The sequence below is a fragment of the Centruroides sculpturatus genome, unplaced genomic scaffold (assembly GCF_000671375.1).
Source record: "Centruroides sculpturatus isolate CEXI.00-Female unplaced genomic scaffold, Cexi_2.0 scaffold631, whole genome shotgun sequence".
Taxonomy (NCBI): Eukaryota; Metazoa; Arthropoda; class Arachnida; order Scorpiones; family Buthidae; genus Centruroides; species Centruroides sculpturatus.
The window spans coordinates 443,366-460,081 of NW_019384946.1; the positions used below are offsets into that span (position 1 = coordinate 443,366).

Genomic DNA, 16,716 nt, shown 5'->3' on the forward strand with positions numbered 1-16,716 from the left:
TAAAATATTATATAAATTATAAAAAATATGAATAATAAATTTAAATAAAAATAAACATCTAATATAAAAATAAATTAAGATAAATAACTTCATTGTTGCCAAAAAAACTTAAAAATGCAAGATAGTAACTAAAAATTCACAGTCTTAAATATTTCTGGAATTCATAACCTCATCTTAAATACAACATTAATTAGAAAACAGAAAGAACAGAACAGTTACACTTCATTGTTCCAACATATAAGGAGTCAAGTTCAAATGTTATCTTTTATTTAGTTACTTGCAGATGAGTCTGGTGTTGCTTAGGCAAAAAGTAATGATGTGAAGATTAGAATTATTAGATTATAGCCAATCTTACCCATTTTCACCAGATGCAAGAATTAGATCCCTTTATTCCAAGACTAATCTATACTACTATATAGACAACATAGTTTTTGTTTGTGACCACTAACCATGAAAACTACTGAACCAATCATTACCATATTTTAACTGTAGCATCTTTATGATCCCTGCAATGTTTACCACTAATCAAACCTACAGATTTTTTATTAATTAAATAAAACTGCAATGGATTTTTTTCTGTCTATTTCTTTCTCTCTTCACTAGATGAAAACAAATCTATTAGTACTTTCTGTCTATAAGTAAAGTCTATTATTGAAGTTTACTATTATATTTGAAGAACTAACATTAAATTATAATTAGTTAATTAGCAAAATCTTCGAGAAATTAAAAAAAAAAGTGACATCATCACGCTAGATGGCACTATGTATACTTATGGTGGGTTTTCGAATTGTTATGCATTAATTTCTACAGGTAATTGTACAAAATATTCAAAATAGTTATTGAATTTATCTCAAGTGAATATTTTTGAGATTGATTGATAAATAATGCCGAGAGCTGTGAGAGGAAGGAAAGGAAGAAAAAGTTCTAGAGCTATTATTGTTCATAATTGTAGACAACGTGAATCTACAGCAGAGCAGTCTCAAAGACTGGAAGAGCAATGAATTCATTCGGCTCAGAATCAAATGTGTACAGTGAGGAATTTTTTATGTTTCAAATCAGCTTTTGATTATTATCCTGAAAATGACAATTTGGATATGAGAGAGATAAAATGATCAAAATACGTGATCATTGTTTTGCCAAAAAATGGTATGATGAAACTCCTGGACTTTGCTGTGCAGCAGGGAAAATTGTTCTTGAACAACTTGAAGAACCTCCTGATTTCATTAAAAATTTAATTTTAGGAACAGATCCTCTTTCTATACATTTCTTAGACAATTCTAGACAGTACAACACTCTATTTCAAATGACAGCATTTGGAGCCAAAGAAATAAGAGAAGAGAATTTCATGCCTACTTTTAATATCCAGGGTCAAGCTTATCATTTGATTGGCAGTTTACTTCCTGATATAGAAGACATTCCTAAATTTTTACAAATCTATTTCATGTCTGAATCTGACCAGATATTTGCCCAATCGAATATAAACCCAACTTTGAAAAGGAAACTCATTGAAAGATTGCAGAAAATCATGCAAGATAATAATAATCTTATTTGGAGTTTCACAATTACAACAGGTTTCCACATACAACGTGGATTATCCACAAATAATTATAGAACTTCAAAAATTTGAACTAATTGTTCATTATGTATATAAGAGTGGGAGAGGCCACAACAGGGAATGCTAGTTAGAGATATTTGTAGACAAGTCTAAAATATGTTTGATTTCCTATAAAAATGCAAAAAACCACATCTAAAATAGTACAGTAGAAGCAGAGTTCTTCAGGGTAATCTGTAACCCTCTCCCTCTCCCATGGAGGAGAATTTCCAAAAATACCTTAGTGAGCATTCGCATTGCTTACCTTAACTGTGTACCAAATTTCAGCTTTCAACTCTTAACCATTCGGGATCTGTGCTTATTATTATTATTATTATCAACCCATCCAATTATATTATAAGATAATAATAACGTGTATATAAATATATATACACATACATTATTATTATTAATAAACAAATATTAGACAAAAATTGATAAACATTGGAAACTTATAATCCTACAGTAAAATAATAAATGTACTGAATGAAAATATCTCCAAAAGATTCATTTATAAAGATGGTTTTATCTAAATGTTGTAAAATATAATTTCTTTTAAATGAACTAAAATATTACACATTAAGTTTATACTTACTTCAAAAATTGACTTTTAGCAGTACTCGGATCTCCAACAATACATATATTAATATCACCACGAAGTGTTGTATGCTCTATTGTCTTTTTTGGCACACCACCAAATAACATCAATAAAATTCCTCTTTTAATTTCATCATTTCCTGTAAAGCAAATTTTTAATCCTCTCTTATAAATGATTTTTCAATTATTTAAAAGATATACTTTAATAAAGTAGTATGCAGTTAATACCTATACTAAGAAAAACCTTATTAAAAATTTAATAAAAAGTAATGAAGAAAAAACCAGAAAATAACACAATATACAACTTGTTATACATTATAATGTTTAAATTATAAATCTACTAAATATTTATTTAACATATTTAATATTTAAATAATAAGCTGTAAAATTTTACCATGAATAGTTGGAAATAAACTGTTTAGTAAATTGTTATATAAATTCTTGTCTTGACTCATGCTGTAAATTTTCTCCCATTCTTGAGGAGTCATTTGTTTTTTTAAGTTTTCTGCAGTCATTTCAGATGTCAGTTCTCTTCCACCAAACTACAAGTTAAAAACCAACCAAACATTAACATAAAATAATTTATAATTTTTATATATAGTATTTATTTATTACTGCATAAAAAAGTACAGTAATAATAAATTTAATGATCTATAGAAAATTAAAACACATCACAAATAGCATCCTCAAAACATATAATAACTCTACAGTAAACTGAAAAAATTAAATGGTGTTGCTCTATACATTACACCATTAATAGCATCTTTAAAGTTTTCAGAGTCAATACATTACATAGCTACAAATTTTAAACAGACAAATATAAAACATCCAATCCTGAAGGTCATATACTAAAGCTAAACAATTGCTGGATTATATTGGTGTAAGCCTGCAATCATTTGGCTTTGATTTTAAATAGATAAAAACTGGTGTAATAAGTATGGTGAGTGAAAAATTATTTCAAATAATTTTTAAATAACTAAAAAATAAAGAAAACTTTCCAAATTTTTCGATGTAGTAGACTACAAATAAAATTTGATGACAAAGAGGATAAACATCTTCCAATGTAGTTTGAGAAGTGATGACATGTACTGATAATCGATGACATCACAAACTTTTCTGAGTGCTTTGTACCATTTTCTTTTCGAAAGACTAAAAATCGTAATAGACACAGAATAAGGTTATAACTTCATATTTTAAGCAGCATCATTAGAATTAAAAAATAATAATAATAATAAATATTTAAATAATTTAAACTGAAAGATAAATAATTGTTTTTTTTAAATTCAAGAATGATAAATTATCTTAATTTTTCAGTGAAATTTAAGATGTTTTACTTTATAATTATCTCGGAGTAAGTCGAGAATGTTGACTCGCTCCGTCTGATCATAGTTCTCTGTTTCAGACTGTGATGCTATGCTTCATGTTTTAAATATAAGTTCAAAGCGAAACAAAAACTATTTCAGTCAGAGATAGAACAAGTCTTGTCTTGGTTACTCAGAAAATAAAGAAAAAAAAAGTTGGAAAAAAATCTTGTAAACTTTTGTAACTTCCGTTTTAACCAAGCAACTGCCACATTACCTACTTCTTCAAGAAAAGCAAGGAGCAGAATACGAAAAATCTCCGGAAATCCAAACTGGAGACGTCAAAGAGTTACGGAATTCACAATTTAAAAAAATATATATATATATACAACCCATTCAATATTTCTTTTAAACGTAAGGAAAACTTTCTTAGAAAAAAATCTCTTATATAAATCTATATCGAAAGTAAAATTTTGCATACGTTATACATTCAAAACGCTTTATATCTTCAATAATTTAAATTTCTTTTCTTGAATAAATCTAGTTTTTTACCAAGTTAGGCCATTCTTTAGTTTTTATAAAATAGAAAATTTATGATATATGAAAGAGAATTACAATTATCTGAGTATGTTCTATATTCAATAGATCTGCTGAATATGTGCTGAATACGGAATTATTTACTGAATTTGTACTGAATACTGAATATGTATCTTTCAGATTACGTACGAATATTTACTGAATATGTATTGATTTAAGTTATCTGTCGCATACACACTGAATACCGAATATACATTTGAAATTACCTGCTGAATATTTATTAAAATGATTCAAATTATGTACTGAATACGTAAAATTTCAGTAGATATTCACTACATATTCGTTATTCAGTATATTTAGTATTTACATTGAATGTAGTGTAAAGATAATAATCGATAAAATGGAATTCTGTACATATTCATAAAAATCTACTAAAAAATAATTATTATTGAATATACTCTAACTATTATTGAAAAGCGCGTATGAATATTAGAATAATGCAGACTCGATGAATATGTTTTGGAATTAATAGGTCTATTAAATACGCGTTGTCTCAGATTATTTACTGAATATATATTAAATATTTACCGAATACAACTTACTTATATAGATATATTGAATATTTAAACGATTGGATATACTAGTGAATATCTGCTCCAGTTATCCGGCAGATAATTAAATGGCTTACAAGATAAAGCATCGTTTCCTTCAGCAACATGTAAGAAACGTATATACTAGAAACCATTATCNGACATAATATCAAATTTAATTTTTGTTATATATGAAAAGTTATTAAAAATATTGTTTATTTTAAAAGTGTTCATGTAAAATGTCTATGCTTATTTCAATTAAGTTGAACTTTCGAGATATTATCTGGTAAACAATTATTCTTTTCTGCTGATCATTAAACCATGTGCTGCTCTAATTGCTTGCATGCTTATAGATTTATTACAATTTTGGCACATATAATGCCTGATGCCCATGGACCATTTAGTAGTGCCTAAAGATGTGATAGGGACCTGATATATATAGGCTCTACTAAACAGTCCATGGGCATCAGAATTCAATAACATCAGGCAGATACTTGTGACTGGAGAACCTCCACGGCCCTCACTACTTATGCCACAGATCCAGACATAGTAGCCAACTTTTTGAAGGAAGGCAAAATACTAAGCCAATACCAGGCCAATCTCCTCCTCGCTGCACCTCCCAATGAACACCTCAAATGGTTAGAGGCACATCTTTAAATCCTCCATCACAAGCATATGCATAAATTTTAAAGAAAAGATTGTCTTGTCATTGGCAAGAGTTGATTTACAGCACGCACTAGCCACTCGTAGTATCCAGGTAGGCAGACTCATTGCACATGCATGACGTAGTTTTTTGTAAATCATTTCAAACTTATGATCGAGCGTTATTTAAACAGCATTAGTTAATCGAATATCCATCCAGGAACAGTTAAGAACCTGATGCAGAGCCCAGAAGGGGTTCGAAAACATTTGTTTTTTCAATATTTTTCAATGTTGCATTATCACACCATAAATAGGTTCCGTGTATGCAGTTTTTTAATTTATGTTACTATTTTAGTATTATCAAATTCTGAATAAGACAAAACTGTCTTCTAATATAACTATTCTTACCTGAGAATTAGAATGTGTGACTGAGCAGGCAAGAAATGCCATTCTATAAGATAATTCTCTTACACCCAAAGCTTTAAGACCTCTGACACCTTCAGTTTCAAATCCTTCCATACCTTTATGACGAATACCACTTTCTGTACGAACACCTAAATAAATAATTATCATCATTAATACAAAATTAAATATTTTTGTGCATTCAGAATATTCAAAATGAACATTAACTTTAATAAAACATTTTCAAGTTTCTACAAAGACAAGTTTCAAATTAATAATGACTTTTTGCAATCATTATTAATATACACATTATGAAAACAAAACTAATGTTTATTTGAAATTAGAAATCTAATTTCTGTTTAATACTGTTATTACAGACTGTGTAATATTCACAACAATCGTATGCTTACTATTAACTGTCAACAGTAAATTGGCAATGGGAGAACAGATAATTGCTAATGTGAAAACTAAATAATCAACTTCAACATTTTACTCTTTATATGGAACTGTTTTATCAAAATTACAGAAATGTAGCAACTGTATGAATATTGTAGTCAGAAAAATATCTGTAAAGATTCTTCAATAGCATCAATCCATTGCTAAATAATCTTAAAACTGAAATAAGAGCTGAATTCTGCAACATCCAAATATCATAGCAGCTTCAGTAATCAGTTTTTTCAATTCAATTCAATTCTTTATTGCATGAATGTTACTAGGGATTAAAAGTATTATATAAAAACTGAAGTTAATACAATTTAACAAATTAATATAATAGCTTAGTACTACACAATAAAACACAATAATAATCATTTTTATACATATTATGTAAACTTTAACAAATTAAAGATAACAAAATAAAATACACAAAAATAATTTTTTGAAAAATGTAATAAATTAATTATATCTTTCTAGGATTTAAATCTTGTCAAATTCTTTTTCCTACTTGTTTCAAATTTGATACAATAAATGTTTCCAAGTTTCATATGTTTGCAAACTAGTTACTGCAAATTCTTTTGGGGTCTATTATTAGTCTACTGTTATACATCAAAATATAATTTTGACCACATCTCAGTTGTAGAATTAATTGTTTCATATGATAATTTATGTCCATAAACAAATAATCCTCACACATATAAGTTGTTTTAAAAATATGATATAATTGAAAATGCTTGTTCTTTTTCAACAAAGACCAATCTTCTTGTATGCTCTGTTTGCAACACACTTTTATAATTAATGTTTGATAACTTTTGATGAAATGAGGATCTTGAAACAACCATAGAAATGAGAAATCATATTGATCTAACAAATTTTTCAATGACAATATCCAGTTATATGTATAATTATCCATCATTAAACATAATTTATACACTACTTTAACATAACTGTTATCTTGTAATTTCAACAGTCAAATCCAGAAAGAAATCGTTGCTTTTATTATTAATACCAATATTCTAGAAACATCAAACTCCAATAGCAACGTATAGGAATGTTTATGTTATATGTTAATTATTCTTGCTTTATATCTTCAAAGAATTTTTATGTTATACTTTATGGTATAATAAAGTATAACATGTTATACTTTATTATACCATAAAGTATAACATAAAAATTCTTTGAAGATATAAAGCAAGAACAATTTCCATTTTATTGTCATAAGTAATTGCCCATACAGGAGCAGCATAATTAGTACAGATAAAATCATTGAGTAAAATAATTTTATATAAATATGAGCAAAATGAATTTTAGTTTTTGAAAGAATAGGCCACATATAACATAAAATTTGAGTCTTATGAATACTATAATTTTTAACCTGTAAAAATTGTCTAGTCAATGAAAATAATACTCCCAGGTATATGTAATTATGTAATTTGAAACAACTTGTACAGGCTTAATCAATTTTTAACAGTTATATGTATGTTAATATATAATCATTTAAAAACTTCTAAAGATCCATTATATTTTCCATAATAGATGCCCTTGAACCTTTCTCAGCAGTGACAGGGATTTTGGGAAACTTGTAAAAATATATATCCCACTTCTGCTGTCAATATTACGGTCCTCTCAATCAAAAACAAGTTTGTTTACTTATTTCATGGAACTAGCAACTATGGCTCATTCAAATGCAAGGCTTAAAAGTTTTATTAACAAAGAAAACAATAGAACATTGGCATTCATCTTGTTATTGACAATAGTCTAATCTATTACAAAAGTATAAATTTATTTTACAAACGTTATAAAAGTATTAAAATTAATGTTTTTGTTACATAATTAAAATGAAAATGTTTATGCATATGCAAATGTAAAAATTCTATTATTTTTACATTTGCATTATAAGTAAAAAATATTAAAAATAAAAAATTTAGAAAAAAATTTTTGGGAATCAATGCCAGAAGAACACCTGTTCGACAGCTACTGCTACTTAATGATCATTTAACAGACTATGTTTTGCAGTGCTTACGGAATGTATTGTCTATAATGGCTTATAACCATTCACTACAAACGTTTGAATTTTCAAACATCAAAAATTTATATTTGCAAGGTGCAATGGATGAAAACCTTGGACATGTATTTGTTCATTTTCAATGTACTTTCACCATGTCCAAGCTGATCAAAATCGGTGGGTAGCCAGCTGTGTCCTCTCCTTGTTAGTTTGGTAATTTTATGCATTTTTGATCTAGTATTAACATTTATAAAATCAAAAGCTTTATTGACTGATAACTTTCTGCTCACAGCCATTTTACAAAACATCAAAATATGCAATGCATGCCATTTAGCCATGGAAATAAAGTTTTTCATTCCTATAGTCCTATATCAACTATCAATGTATCAACCATCCAGCTTCATAGAAAAACAGGTTAAACTATAAGTAAAACTCATCCTTCAATTTTTACAGAAAAACAATTTTGTGTGAGAGACTCATTCATAGACCAAAACGGGTTAACATATATTCTAAATTTTATCTAAGGTTTACCTGGTGTAGCAAGTTGACTAACATCAGGTACAACTATTAATGTACCAGTAAAATCACAGCGATCACCTGGTTGAGCCAATTCAACTGCTTCAGCTCTAACAATAACTTCCACACTGTAATAAAAAAATTGAAAATAAATCTCTTGTTATATTACTTTGTATATAATAGATCAATATTGGTTATATAACTATATAAGAATTATTTTATAAAAATTCTGTTTATTTCTGTATGAAAATCTCTTTAATGATTACATTTTTTAAAATTATTTATTTTATAATATTACAGAAAAAAAATGAATCTTTATGATAAAATATTAAGAAAACTAAACATTACAATTGCAATTTTAATATTATGATTAGTATAATTACTCAACACACCTCCTTGGTATACTTCCTCTAGGTAATTCTGATTGCGTTTCTTGAATTCGTATTTTTTGAAAATCTACAAATTTAGATTTATTGATATCTAACATAAATCGTGAACGATTGTTGCAAACAGGGTTATGACATATTGTTGGCTAAAATAAAAAACAGAAAATATTTATAAATTTAATCCTTCATTAAAATACAATTTGTGACAAACTTGAAATTAGAATATTTTGAATAATTTTTGTTTTTCAATGTTTTTTTCTTAAAAATGATCACCAAAACATGTTTTATATTTGTATATTTTACAATAAAAAATGCATATTGTTAACTATGGTTATAGAGTATTTAAAAGAATATATTTTATTTACACATTCCATGCTCCTTGATAATTTAGTTTTTGTTCAAGTTTTGAAGAAAAAAGAATAAAACATTCAATGTTACACAGTACATTCTTGAAACTGGTAGTATTTTATACTTGTTTTTATCTAGTTATCATGTAAACAAAATTTTATGGTTTTCTGATTCATATTTACATGAATCTAAAATGCAACTTAATTTCTACACACTCACCCATTTTTTTTTTTTTTTTTAAATAGACAACTGAAGATAAAGTTTATGTCAACAGAATCAGTATTTATTGCAAGAAAAGTAAGTTATGTATCACTGTATTCTATGCAGGGGTGGTTCCAGAAATTTCATTTAGGGAATGCACTTCACGTGAATATCGATATCCAATGTCAATTATTTTTAGTATCACCTTTATCTCCCCACCCTGTCAACCTTTAACCACCTAAATTTAATACATTAATTCCCAATACAGAACCCTCCCTGCAAAATTTCAGAAATTTTTGGCAAAAACCCCAGGAGTTAAATTTCAAAGAGGGTGAACAGAATCATGCCACCACCCACCATACATACATTCAGAAAAAATCCTCAAATTTTTTTTTGCATTTCTTGACATTTCAAAGTCCCAAATTCAAAAATGTTAAAATCTTGGAAAGTCATTTTTTGACTGATCTCTATACTTTATTTCTGTTATATACAGCAGAGCTGGAAAAGTAATAAACAGCAGAAAATCTATGTCAATGTTTTCAGAAAATAAAATACCCAGGCCATAGTTGAATGTTCTACATTCTTTGTCAGAAAAGTTCCAGGACAAAGCTCGTAAAAAATATAAAATTGCAATTACCAAGTAATGATACTACTACTGTCAAAGTAGTCCCCTCAGCTATCTACACACAATTTCCAATGTTTCTGGAGGTCTTGGAAGCAAGCAGAGAAAGCTTCAAATGTGATGCTTGTTAGCTCATTTGTCAGTCTGTTGGATGTCTGCAATATCTTGATGAATCATCAGTTGCTTTTGATTTGTGAAAATAAGAAAAATCACACTTTTCCGACAAAGGGTTGCAACTGAAAAGGACGTTTCATCAAGATATTGCAGACATCCAACAGACTGTGACAAGCTTTCTCTGCTTGCTTCCAAGATCTCCAGAAACGTTGGAAATTGTGTGTAGATAGCTGAGGGGACTACTTTGCCAGTGGTAGTATCATTACTTGGTAATTGCAATTTTCTATTTTTTACGAGCTTTGTCCTGAAACTTTTCTGACAAAGGGTGTATTAAAAAACACAAGTTTAAGCAAAATACAAGTTCCATAAACACACTGTGACATGACATTATTTCTGTTGTGGTTTAACATAAATTACAGTTTTTTACTGTTTTATTGTATGATACTAACAGTAATAATGCCACACATAGATGATTTTATGAAAAGAATTATTGAAAGGATAAAAGAAAGTCAAAAGATAGATGCATCCACGGCTCTGAATGTGCTGCAGTGTCAAAATAGAACACCCCTCAAACTGATTGCTATTTGACATTAACAGCCATTGTAATAGGCATTCTTGTTTGGTAGGCAGCTCTCTGCAGAGCTGTCTCTAACTGCCAGTATTAGTTTCACAACAAACAGAGAACTCCATATGAATGGTCTTTTTGCCAGATGCCCAGTACATTGTGTTCAATTGACTTCCAATGCACAGAAAAACCCATTTAAGATGTTATCATGTTGATTTATAGATAATTTATGATGGTTTATTAAAATTTTAAAAAATTATTAAAATGATTTTGTTTTCTCTTACCTGAGTATATTTAAATTGCTGTTCAACATCTTTAATAACAGTCTGGCAATCAAGACATGTGAATGTTCCACTAACTAATTCTGGATGTACAGGATGAGTTCGGACAACTTGACCACAAATGCGAAGAAGCCCACCAATTTTTGTTGTTGTTAATTCTCTAACTCTAAAATTTATATTTATTATTATTAAACTACATAAGAAATACTAAAATATAAAAATATAAAGAAAAATATTTTAATAACTTTTCGATATCTATTAATATAAACTGTATGATTAAATTAACTATATACATTACATGAACAACCTCTACTGGATGCAAAATGCAAGATAACTTTGTAGGTTTTTGGGAGGTTACATACATTTTTTCTTAAGAGTTGCAGGCTTTAAGCCTGGTGAGTAACAACATACCCGATATCTGAAATAATATATGCTAATAATATGTAAAAACTAGTAATGTAGAGTTTATTCTCATGTTTTCATTAAAGTTTAGTTTGAACGTTCATCATGAATATCAGCTTAATTGAAGTTGCATAATGGCAGAAGACAAAAAACAAAAAAATACAATTATGTTGCAAAAGCCCAGCAGGTCACATACACAAGAGCCTTATGAACTTTGAGCTCAATATCTCTCATCTATATATGTAAAAGTATTTCTTAATTTATAATGTAACCTGAAGAATGGGTTATGTTATAAATGAAGAATTACTTTTACATAGTGGATAATAAATAATGAACAGATATTGAAAGATAGCAGTTTGGTACATAGTGTAATTAAAGTAATAAAACCCAAATGTGACATACATGATTGGTAATACAGGTAACCCCCGTATAACACGGCACTTCTATAGCACGGATTCACTCTAACACAGTTCGAGAATTGGTACCATCCCCCGTATAACACGGCACTTCTATAGCACGGATTCACTCTAACACGGTTCGAGAATTGGTACCATCCCCCGTATAACACGGTACTTTTATAGCACGGATTCACTCTGACACGGTTCGAGAATTGGGTAAAACCCTCATACAACATGAAATGTAATAAATTTTTACATACTTAAGTAATAATAGTTCAGGAAAATTATTATTTTCGTGAACTATTAGTACTTAAGTATGTAAATTTTCTCTTCTCGCCTTCTGTCGATACACGTGGTCCTTCTCGAAACTTGTTTCAATGTTGCCAGATCGCGACGCTTCTGCTTCTGATGTTGCCGAATGTTTTTCCCTTATTCCATACTTGCTTTATTCTTCATAAGTGCTTAGCACCATATAAGGAAATTTATAAAGACCTTTTAACTAGAAGCAAGCAATCTAAAATTACATACATTTTGCAAAAGGTAAAGCATGGATCTGAAGATAATGCAGAAAAATGCTCAGAGGATAAGGATAACTTGCCAAAAAGAAAACGCTCTCGGTTAATTAATAGTGTTTTTAGTGATGACGAAGAAAACATTGTTTAATTTATATTAATATGTATCACTTAAAAAAATTTAATTATGAAAATATACTAGCATGTTTTTTAATTTTTGGAACCTAACCCTCTTTTTCGTATTAGTTCTTTGTTTCGTATAACACGGATTCGCATAACATGGCAATTTTTAGAACGTAACTACCGTGTTATATGGGGGTTACCTGTACATGAATGTGTAATAGTTTGGCATACCACTTCAGATGGGAAAGATAAAATAGCAGTATAATAGCTGTAATCAAGACATACAACAGGCAATATATGTTAAAAGTGATTCATCTAGAAGAAATAATTAAGTCCTGTTGATGCATGAGAAGAAAATGGATTTATTATAATAAATGTGAAACAACATGTTTTTGATTATTTGTTGTATAGTGTAATATGGTGTTTTAGTTTTTGTTAAAAATGTTTAACATAATTTGTAAAGCTGTCGATAGCTGTATGATTTAGGTATGTTACTGAGAGTTAGTTTTTTTAGCATTTTATTATTATTAATTTAGTGATATTTAGATTTAGTTAGGTTTATGGATGTCTGTATAAGTCTTGTAACATAGTTAATGCATTATTTGCCTTATATATACTGTAATTTATGATCATCTAACTGATAAGGGCCATTTAACACCAGGGTCCAAAATGCAGTTTAGCTTGAAAATATGGCAACTATGGTTTCAATCAGTGTGGTGGAGTCAGTAAGCAAAAAGTCTGACTCCAATTCCAACTCTGGCAAATTTGCAATGTGCAACTCCAACCTTATCCTTTTTTAAATTGTCACATTATGATTCTTTTTATAAGAAAGATACCACTAAGTACCCAAATATTTTTATGTAAAATTTTTCTATAAAAAGTTGTACTAAAATTGATGGTGAGAATCAAAAATGGATATATAACAAATTTATCTTGAAAAAGCTAATCAGCCAAAAGAATTCCACTTTTATTAGTTAATTATTAAAAATTAATTTAAATTTAATATTTTTAAAGAAAAAAATTAAATACAATAAAATGCAAAAAAAAACAATGGTTTGATGAATGATATAGTAAATTGGTCTATATAATTTCTCCCACTCTTGCTACTACAAAAGTGGTTGATTTCCAACTGATGCTTGACTAAATTTAAATATATACAGGTAACAGAATTTAAAATATGAATTTTGGGAAAAAATACCAGTCACCTCTAACAGATGCATATATTCATTATCTCCAGAATTTAAACCAGTGAATAATGAGCTGAAACAATCCTATTAATTATATTTTGCAGTTTTCTCTCCCTCTTTTAGTTTTTTGCAGTTAGATTCTGACCTTGGTTTTATTTTTTCACTGTTCTTCTATTGACTGTTTTAAGATCAAATAATGTTATAGAAGCAATGATAAACATCATAAATGCCAATAGAAATAATCACAGCCAATAGAAATGCAGTGAAAACATTAATTAGCCAAATTACTCAAAAAACATCTGAGGTGTAAAAAGTTATTGTGCCAAGTAAAAATTATGGCAGCAGAAATGAAAGTCAAAATTCTTCTTGGGAGTTTCTCTTTGGCAAAGATAAGCTTGGCACATCAAAGCAATACCATAAACTTTTGTTTTCCTGGCTGTTACATATACACAACATGGGAAAGTATTGGAATCGTGTCAAGTTTTTTTTCTTTTTTTTGCAAATCTTTACATTTTGAGACACCCTGAACCCAAAAAAGTAAAAAAAAAGAAAAAGTGAAAAAATTCCTTGGATATGTATGTATGATGTGATTGTGTTGATGTCTATTTCATTTAATATCTCAGGATGGGGTAATGATTAAGAAACTAAATTTGGCTTGGTAGCTTGTGTATAAAGAGCATTGATGCTCTGAAATTTTGATGGTTAAAGGTCAATTGGGTGGGGAGATAGAGAGTAGTCATGTGTCATATCTTAAGAGGGAAGATTTTACTTGTTATGAACATTTTATAACTTCCATCTCTACCCTCAAATTTAAGCCTTTTTGCCATTTTATAATAATTAATTATCTACAGTTTTTTAAAATAAAGTATCATAACCAATAGTACCAAATGCAATTTTAATTCTTTTGGCAGGAAAGTTAGCACTCAGACAATTGAGTGGTAGCATTCCATATAGGATTTGGAATCAAATTCTGGTAGAGACTGCTGCAAAAAATTTTCTACCTAGAAACAAGTGGTACATCGTTCTCAATCCTATACCCATGCTGCATCAGTGGCTAAGTGAATTTAATCCCTAAGCACTGGTAGTCAGCTCATGCTGGCTAGTGAAGTTCGATGGGTTTTTTCCACATAAATAATGCCTAAAGAAAGTCCAGTTTTCCTTAAAAACCCACAAACCCAGCAGGCACACTTCCTGATTGGCAGATTTCCCTCATGTTGCATTATCTAATATCAATCAATCAATACACTCATACATTGAAAAAGTCATTTGCTTCTTGAAGTGACTCACATGCTACTTAGTGTCAATTTTTTTTTGTGTAGCATATGAACTACGACAAAATAATAAAGGTTAAGTTATTTTTTTTACAAATGCAAAGTCAGTCAAGTATTGTGCAATGTTTTCTAATTTTTTGTTGAATAATAGCAAAAATATACCAAGCTTGGTATACATTATATACCGAGTAGAACTCTCTAGATGATGTGAATATATTTGTTTAAATTAATAGGTTTGGTGTTTTTGATTATGGCAATGAAACACAAGGACATTCTGCCAAGGGGTTACCTCCTGAGTTGGCTTTTATGAAAACCTGTCCCTATTTAGATGTTACTAATGTGAAGAAAACACAGAAAACTCCATATGGCCAGCTTGATGAGGCACAATCCCACAACCAGCTACCAGTGTTCGATAGCTTTATCCATTTGGTCACTTATGGGCCTTAAATTAATAAAAGCAATTTCTGAAAGTATAGAACATGTCACATGATATATGCATAACATTTTGGTATGAAATGGCCTTTATAAGTAAATATCATTTTGATATCTAAATTTATCAAAATTTCTGTTTTTTAAGAAATTTCTTTGGATTTAGATATTAATAGATTAATTAAACAGTATTTTTCACACTTCACATTTTGCCAATAGGTTCATAGCCAATAGGTTCATAGGTTCAATAGGCCAATAAATTCAAGGTTGGAGTCGAAAGAATTTTACCGACTCAGACTCCACCCAAAAACATCTGACACCAGTGACTCCTTCTCCACAACACTGGTTTCAATTGTGTGATAACCCTTCAAGAGAATTATCTAATATGTATTTGTACAAAATATAATATATTAAATATAAAGGAATTAAAGACTAATTAAAATTATATAAAATGTATTTTGTGACTTAATATTTTATCACTTTCAGATAATTTGATACATAAATGGATGATCAATGAAAATCTTAAAAATTTAAACACTACACACTCACTTTTCAAACATATTATTGAGATATTCAAATAACAAAGTATAAAGAGACATTTTCAAATTTAAACATTTGTTTTTTCCAATAAGTGTACTTGTTGGTATCTGTTAGTGTTTATAATAAATCTTAAATTTGTTGAAGATAATAAATTCCTATTAATATTATATTAAAATACAATAATAGTAATCAAAATTAAAATTTGTGATAAAATTTGTTTTAAAAATACAGTGGGTAATCGGTTAACGAACATAATCCGTTCCAAGACTTTGTTCGCTATCCGAATTGTTTGTTAACCGATTATCGATTTACCATAGGTTTTAATGGAAATTTAATTAATTCGTTCTGGAGACCCCCAAAAATGAAAAATATATACTACTTTCTTACTACATTTATTTATATGTAATAATAAAAATACATACATACATAGTCTTGCATTTTTAATAGTCATGATTTTTCCGTTTGAAAGGGTTAAAGAATCTGTCTAATGTCGATTGCTTTTCTCTCTTCTTCAGGATTTTTCGTAAGTAATTAAATTAATATCTCAGATGTGATCTTTGTTACTCCTTTAGCTGCTTGAGTTTTCTTGATTATACTGTATTTTTCTTAAATACAGTAAGATTGAATTTCGGCCTACTGTACACCTGTTCGCGCCATACTGCCTAGCAACATTAGGCATCTTCTGCCCACTCTCTATCTTTGTTATTATACTCTCACCTTT

At 28.8% G+C, this 16,716-nt stretch overlaps 1 protein-coding gene across 1 annotated transcript in view; it reads right to left on the reverse strand.

The window, feature by feature from the left end:
- The window catches only part of LOC111632205 (zygotic DNA replication licensing factor mcm6-like), a 39,131-nt gene that overhangs the window by 13,062 nt on the left and 9,353 nt on the right, over window positions 1-16,716 (reverse strand). Inside the window, exons 2-8 of the mRNA XM_023376582.1 lie at window positions 11,137-11,299; window positions 9,009-9,148; window positions 8,632-8,744; window positions 5,667-5,812; window positions 2,583-2,730; window positions 2,187-2,328; window positions 2,056-2,143 (exon numbers count right to left, since the gene is read on the reverse strand). Of these exons, the coding sequence (XP_023232350.1) occupies window positions 2,056-2,143; window positions 2,187-2,328; window positions 2,583-2,730; window positions 5,667-5,812; window positions 8,632-8,744; window positions 9,009-9,148; window positions 11,137-11,299 (940 nt within the window). The remainder of the gene's footprint in view (window positions 1-2,055; window positions 2,144-2,186; window positions 2,329-2,582; window positions 2,731-5,666; window positions 5,813-8,631; window positions 8,745-9,008; window positions 9,149-11,136; window positions 11,300-16,716) is intronic.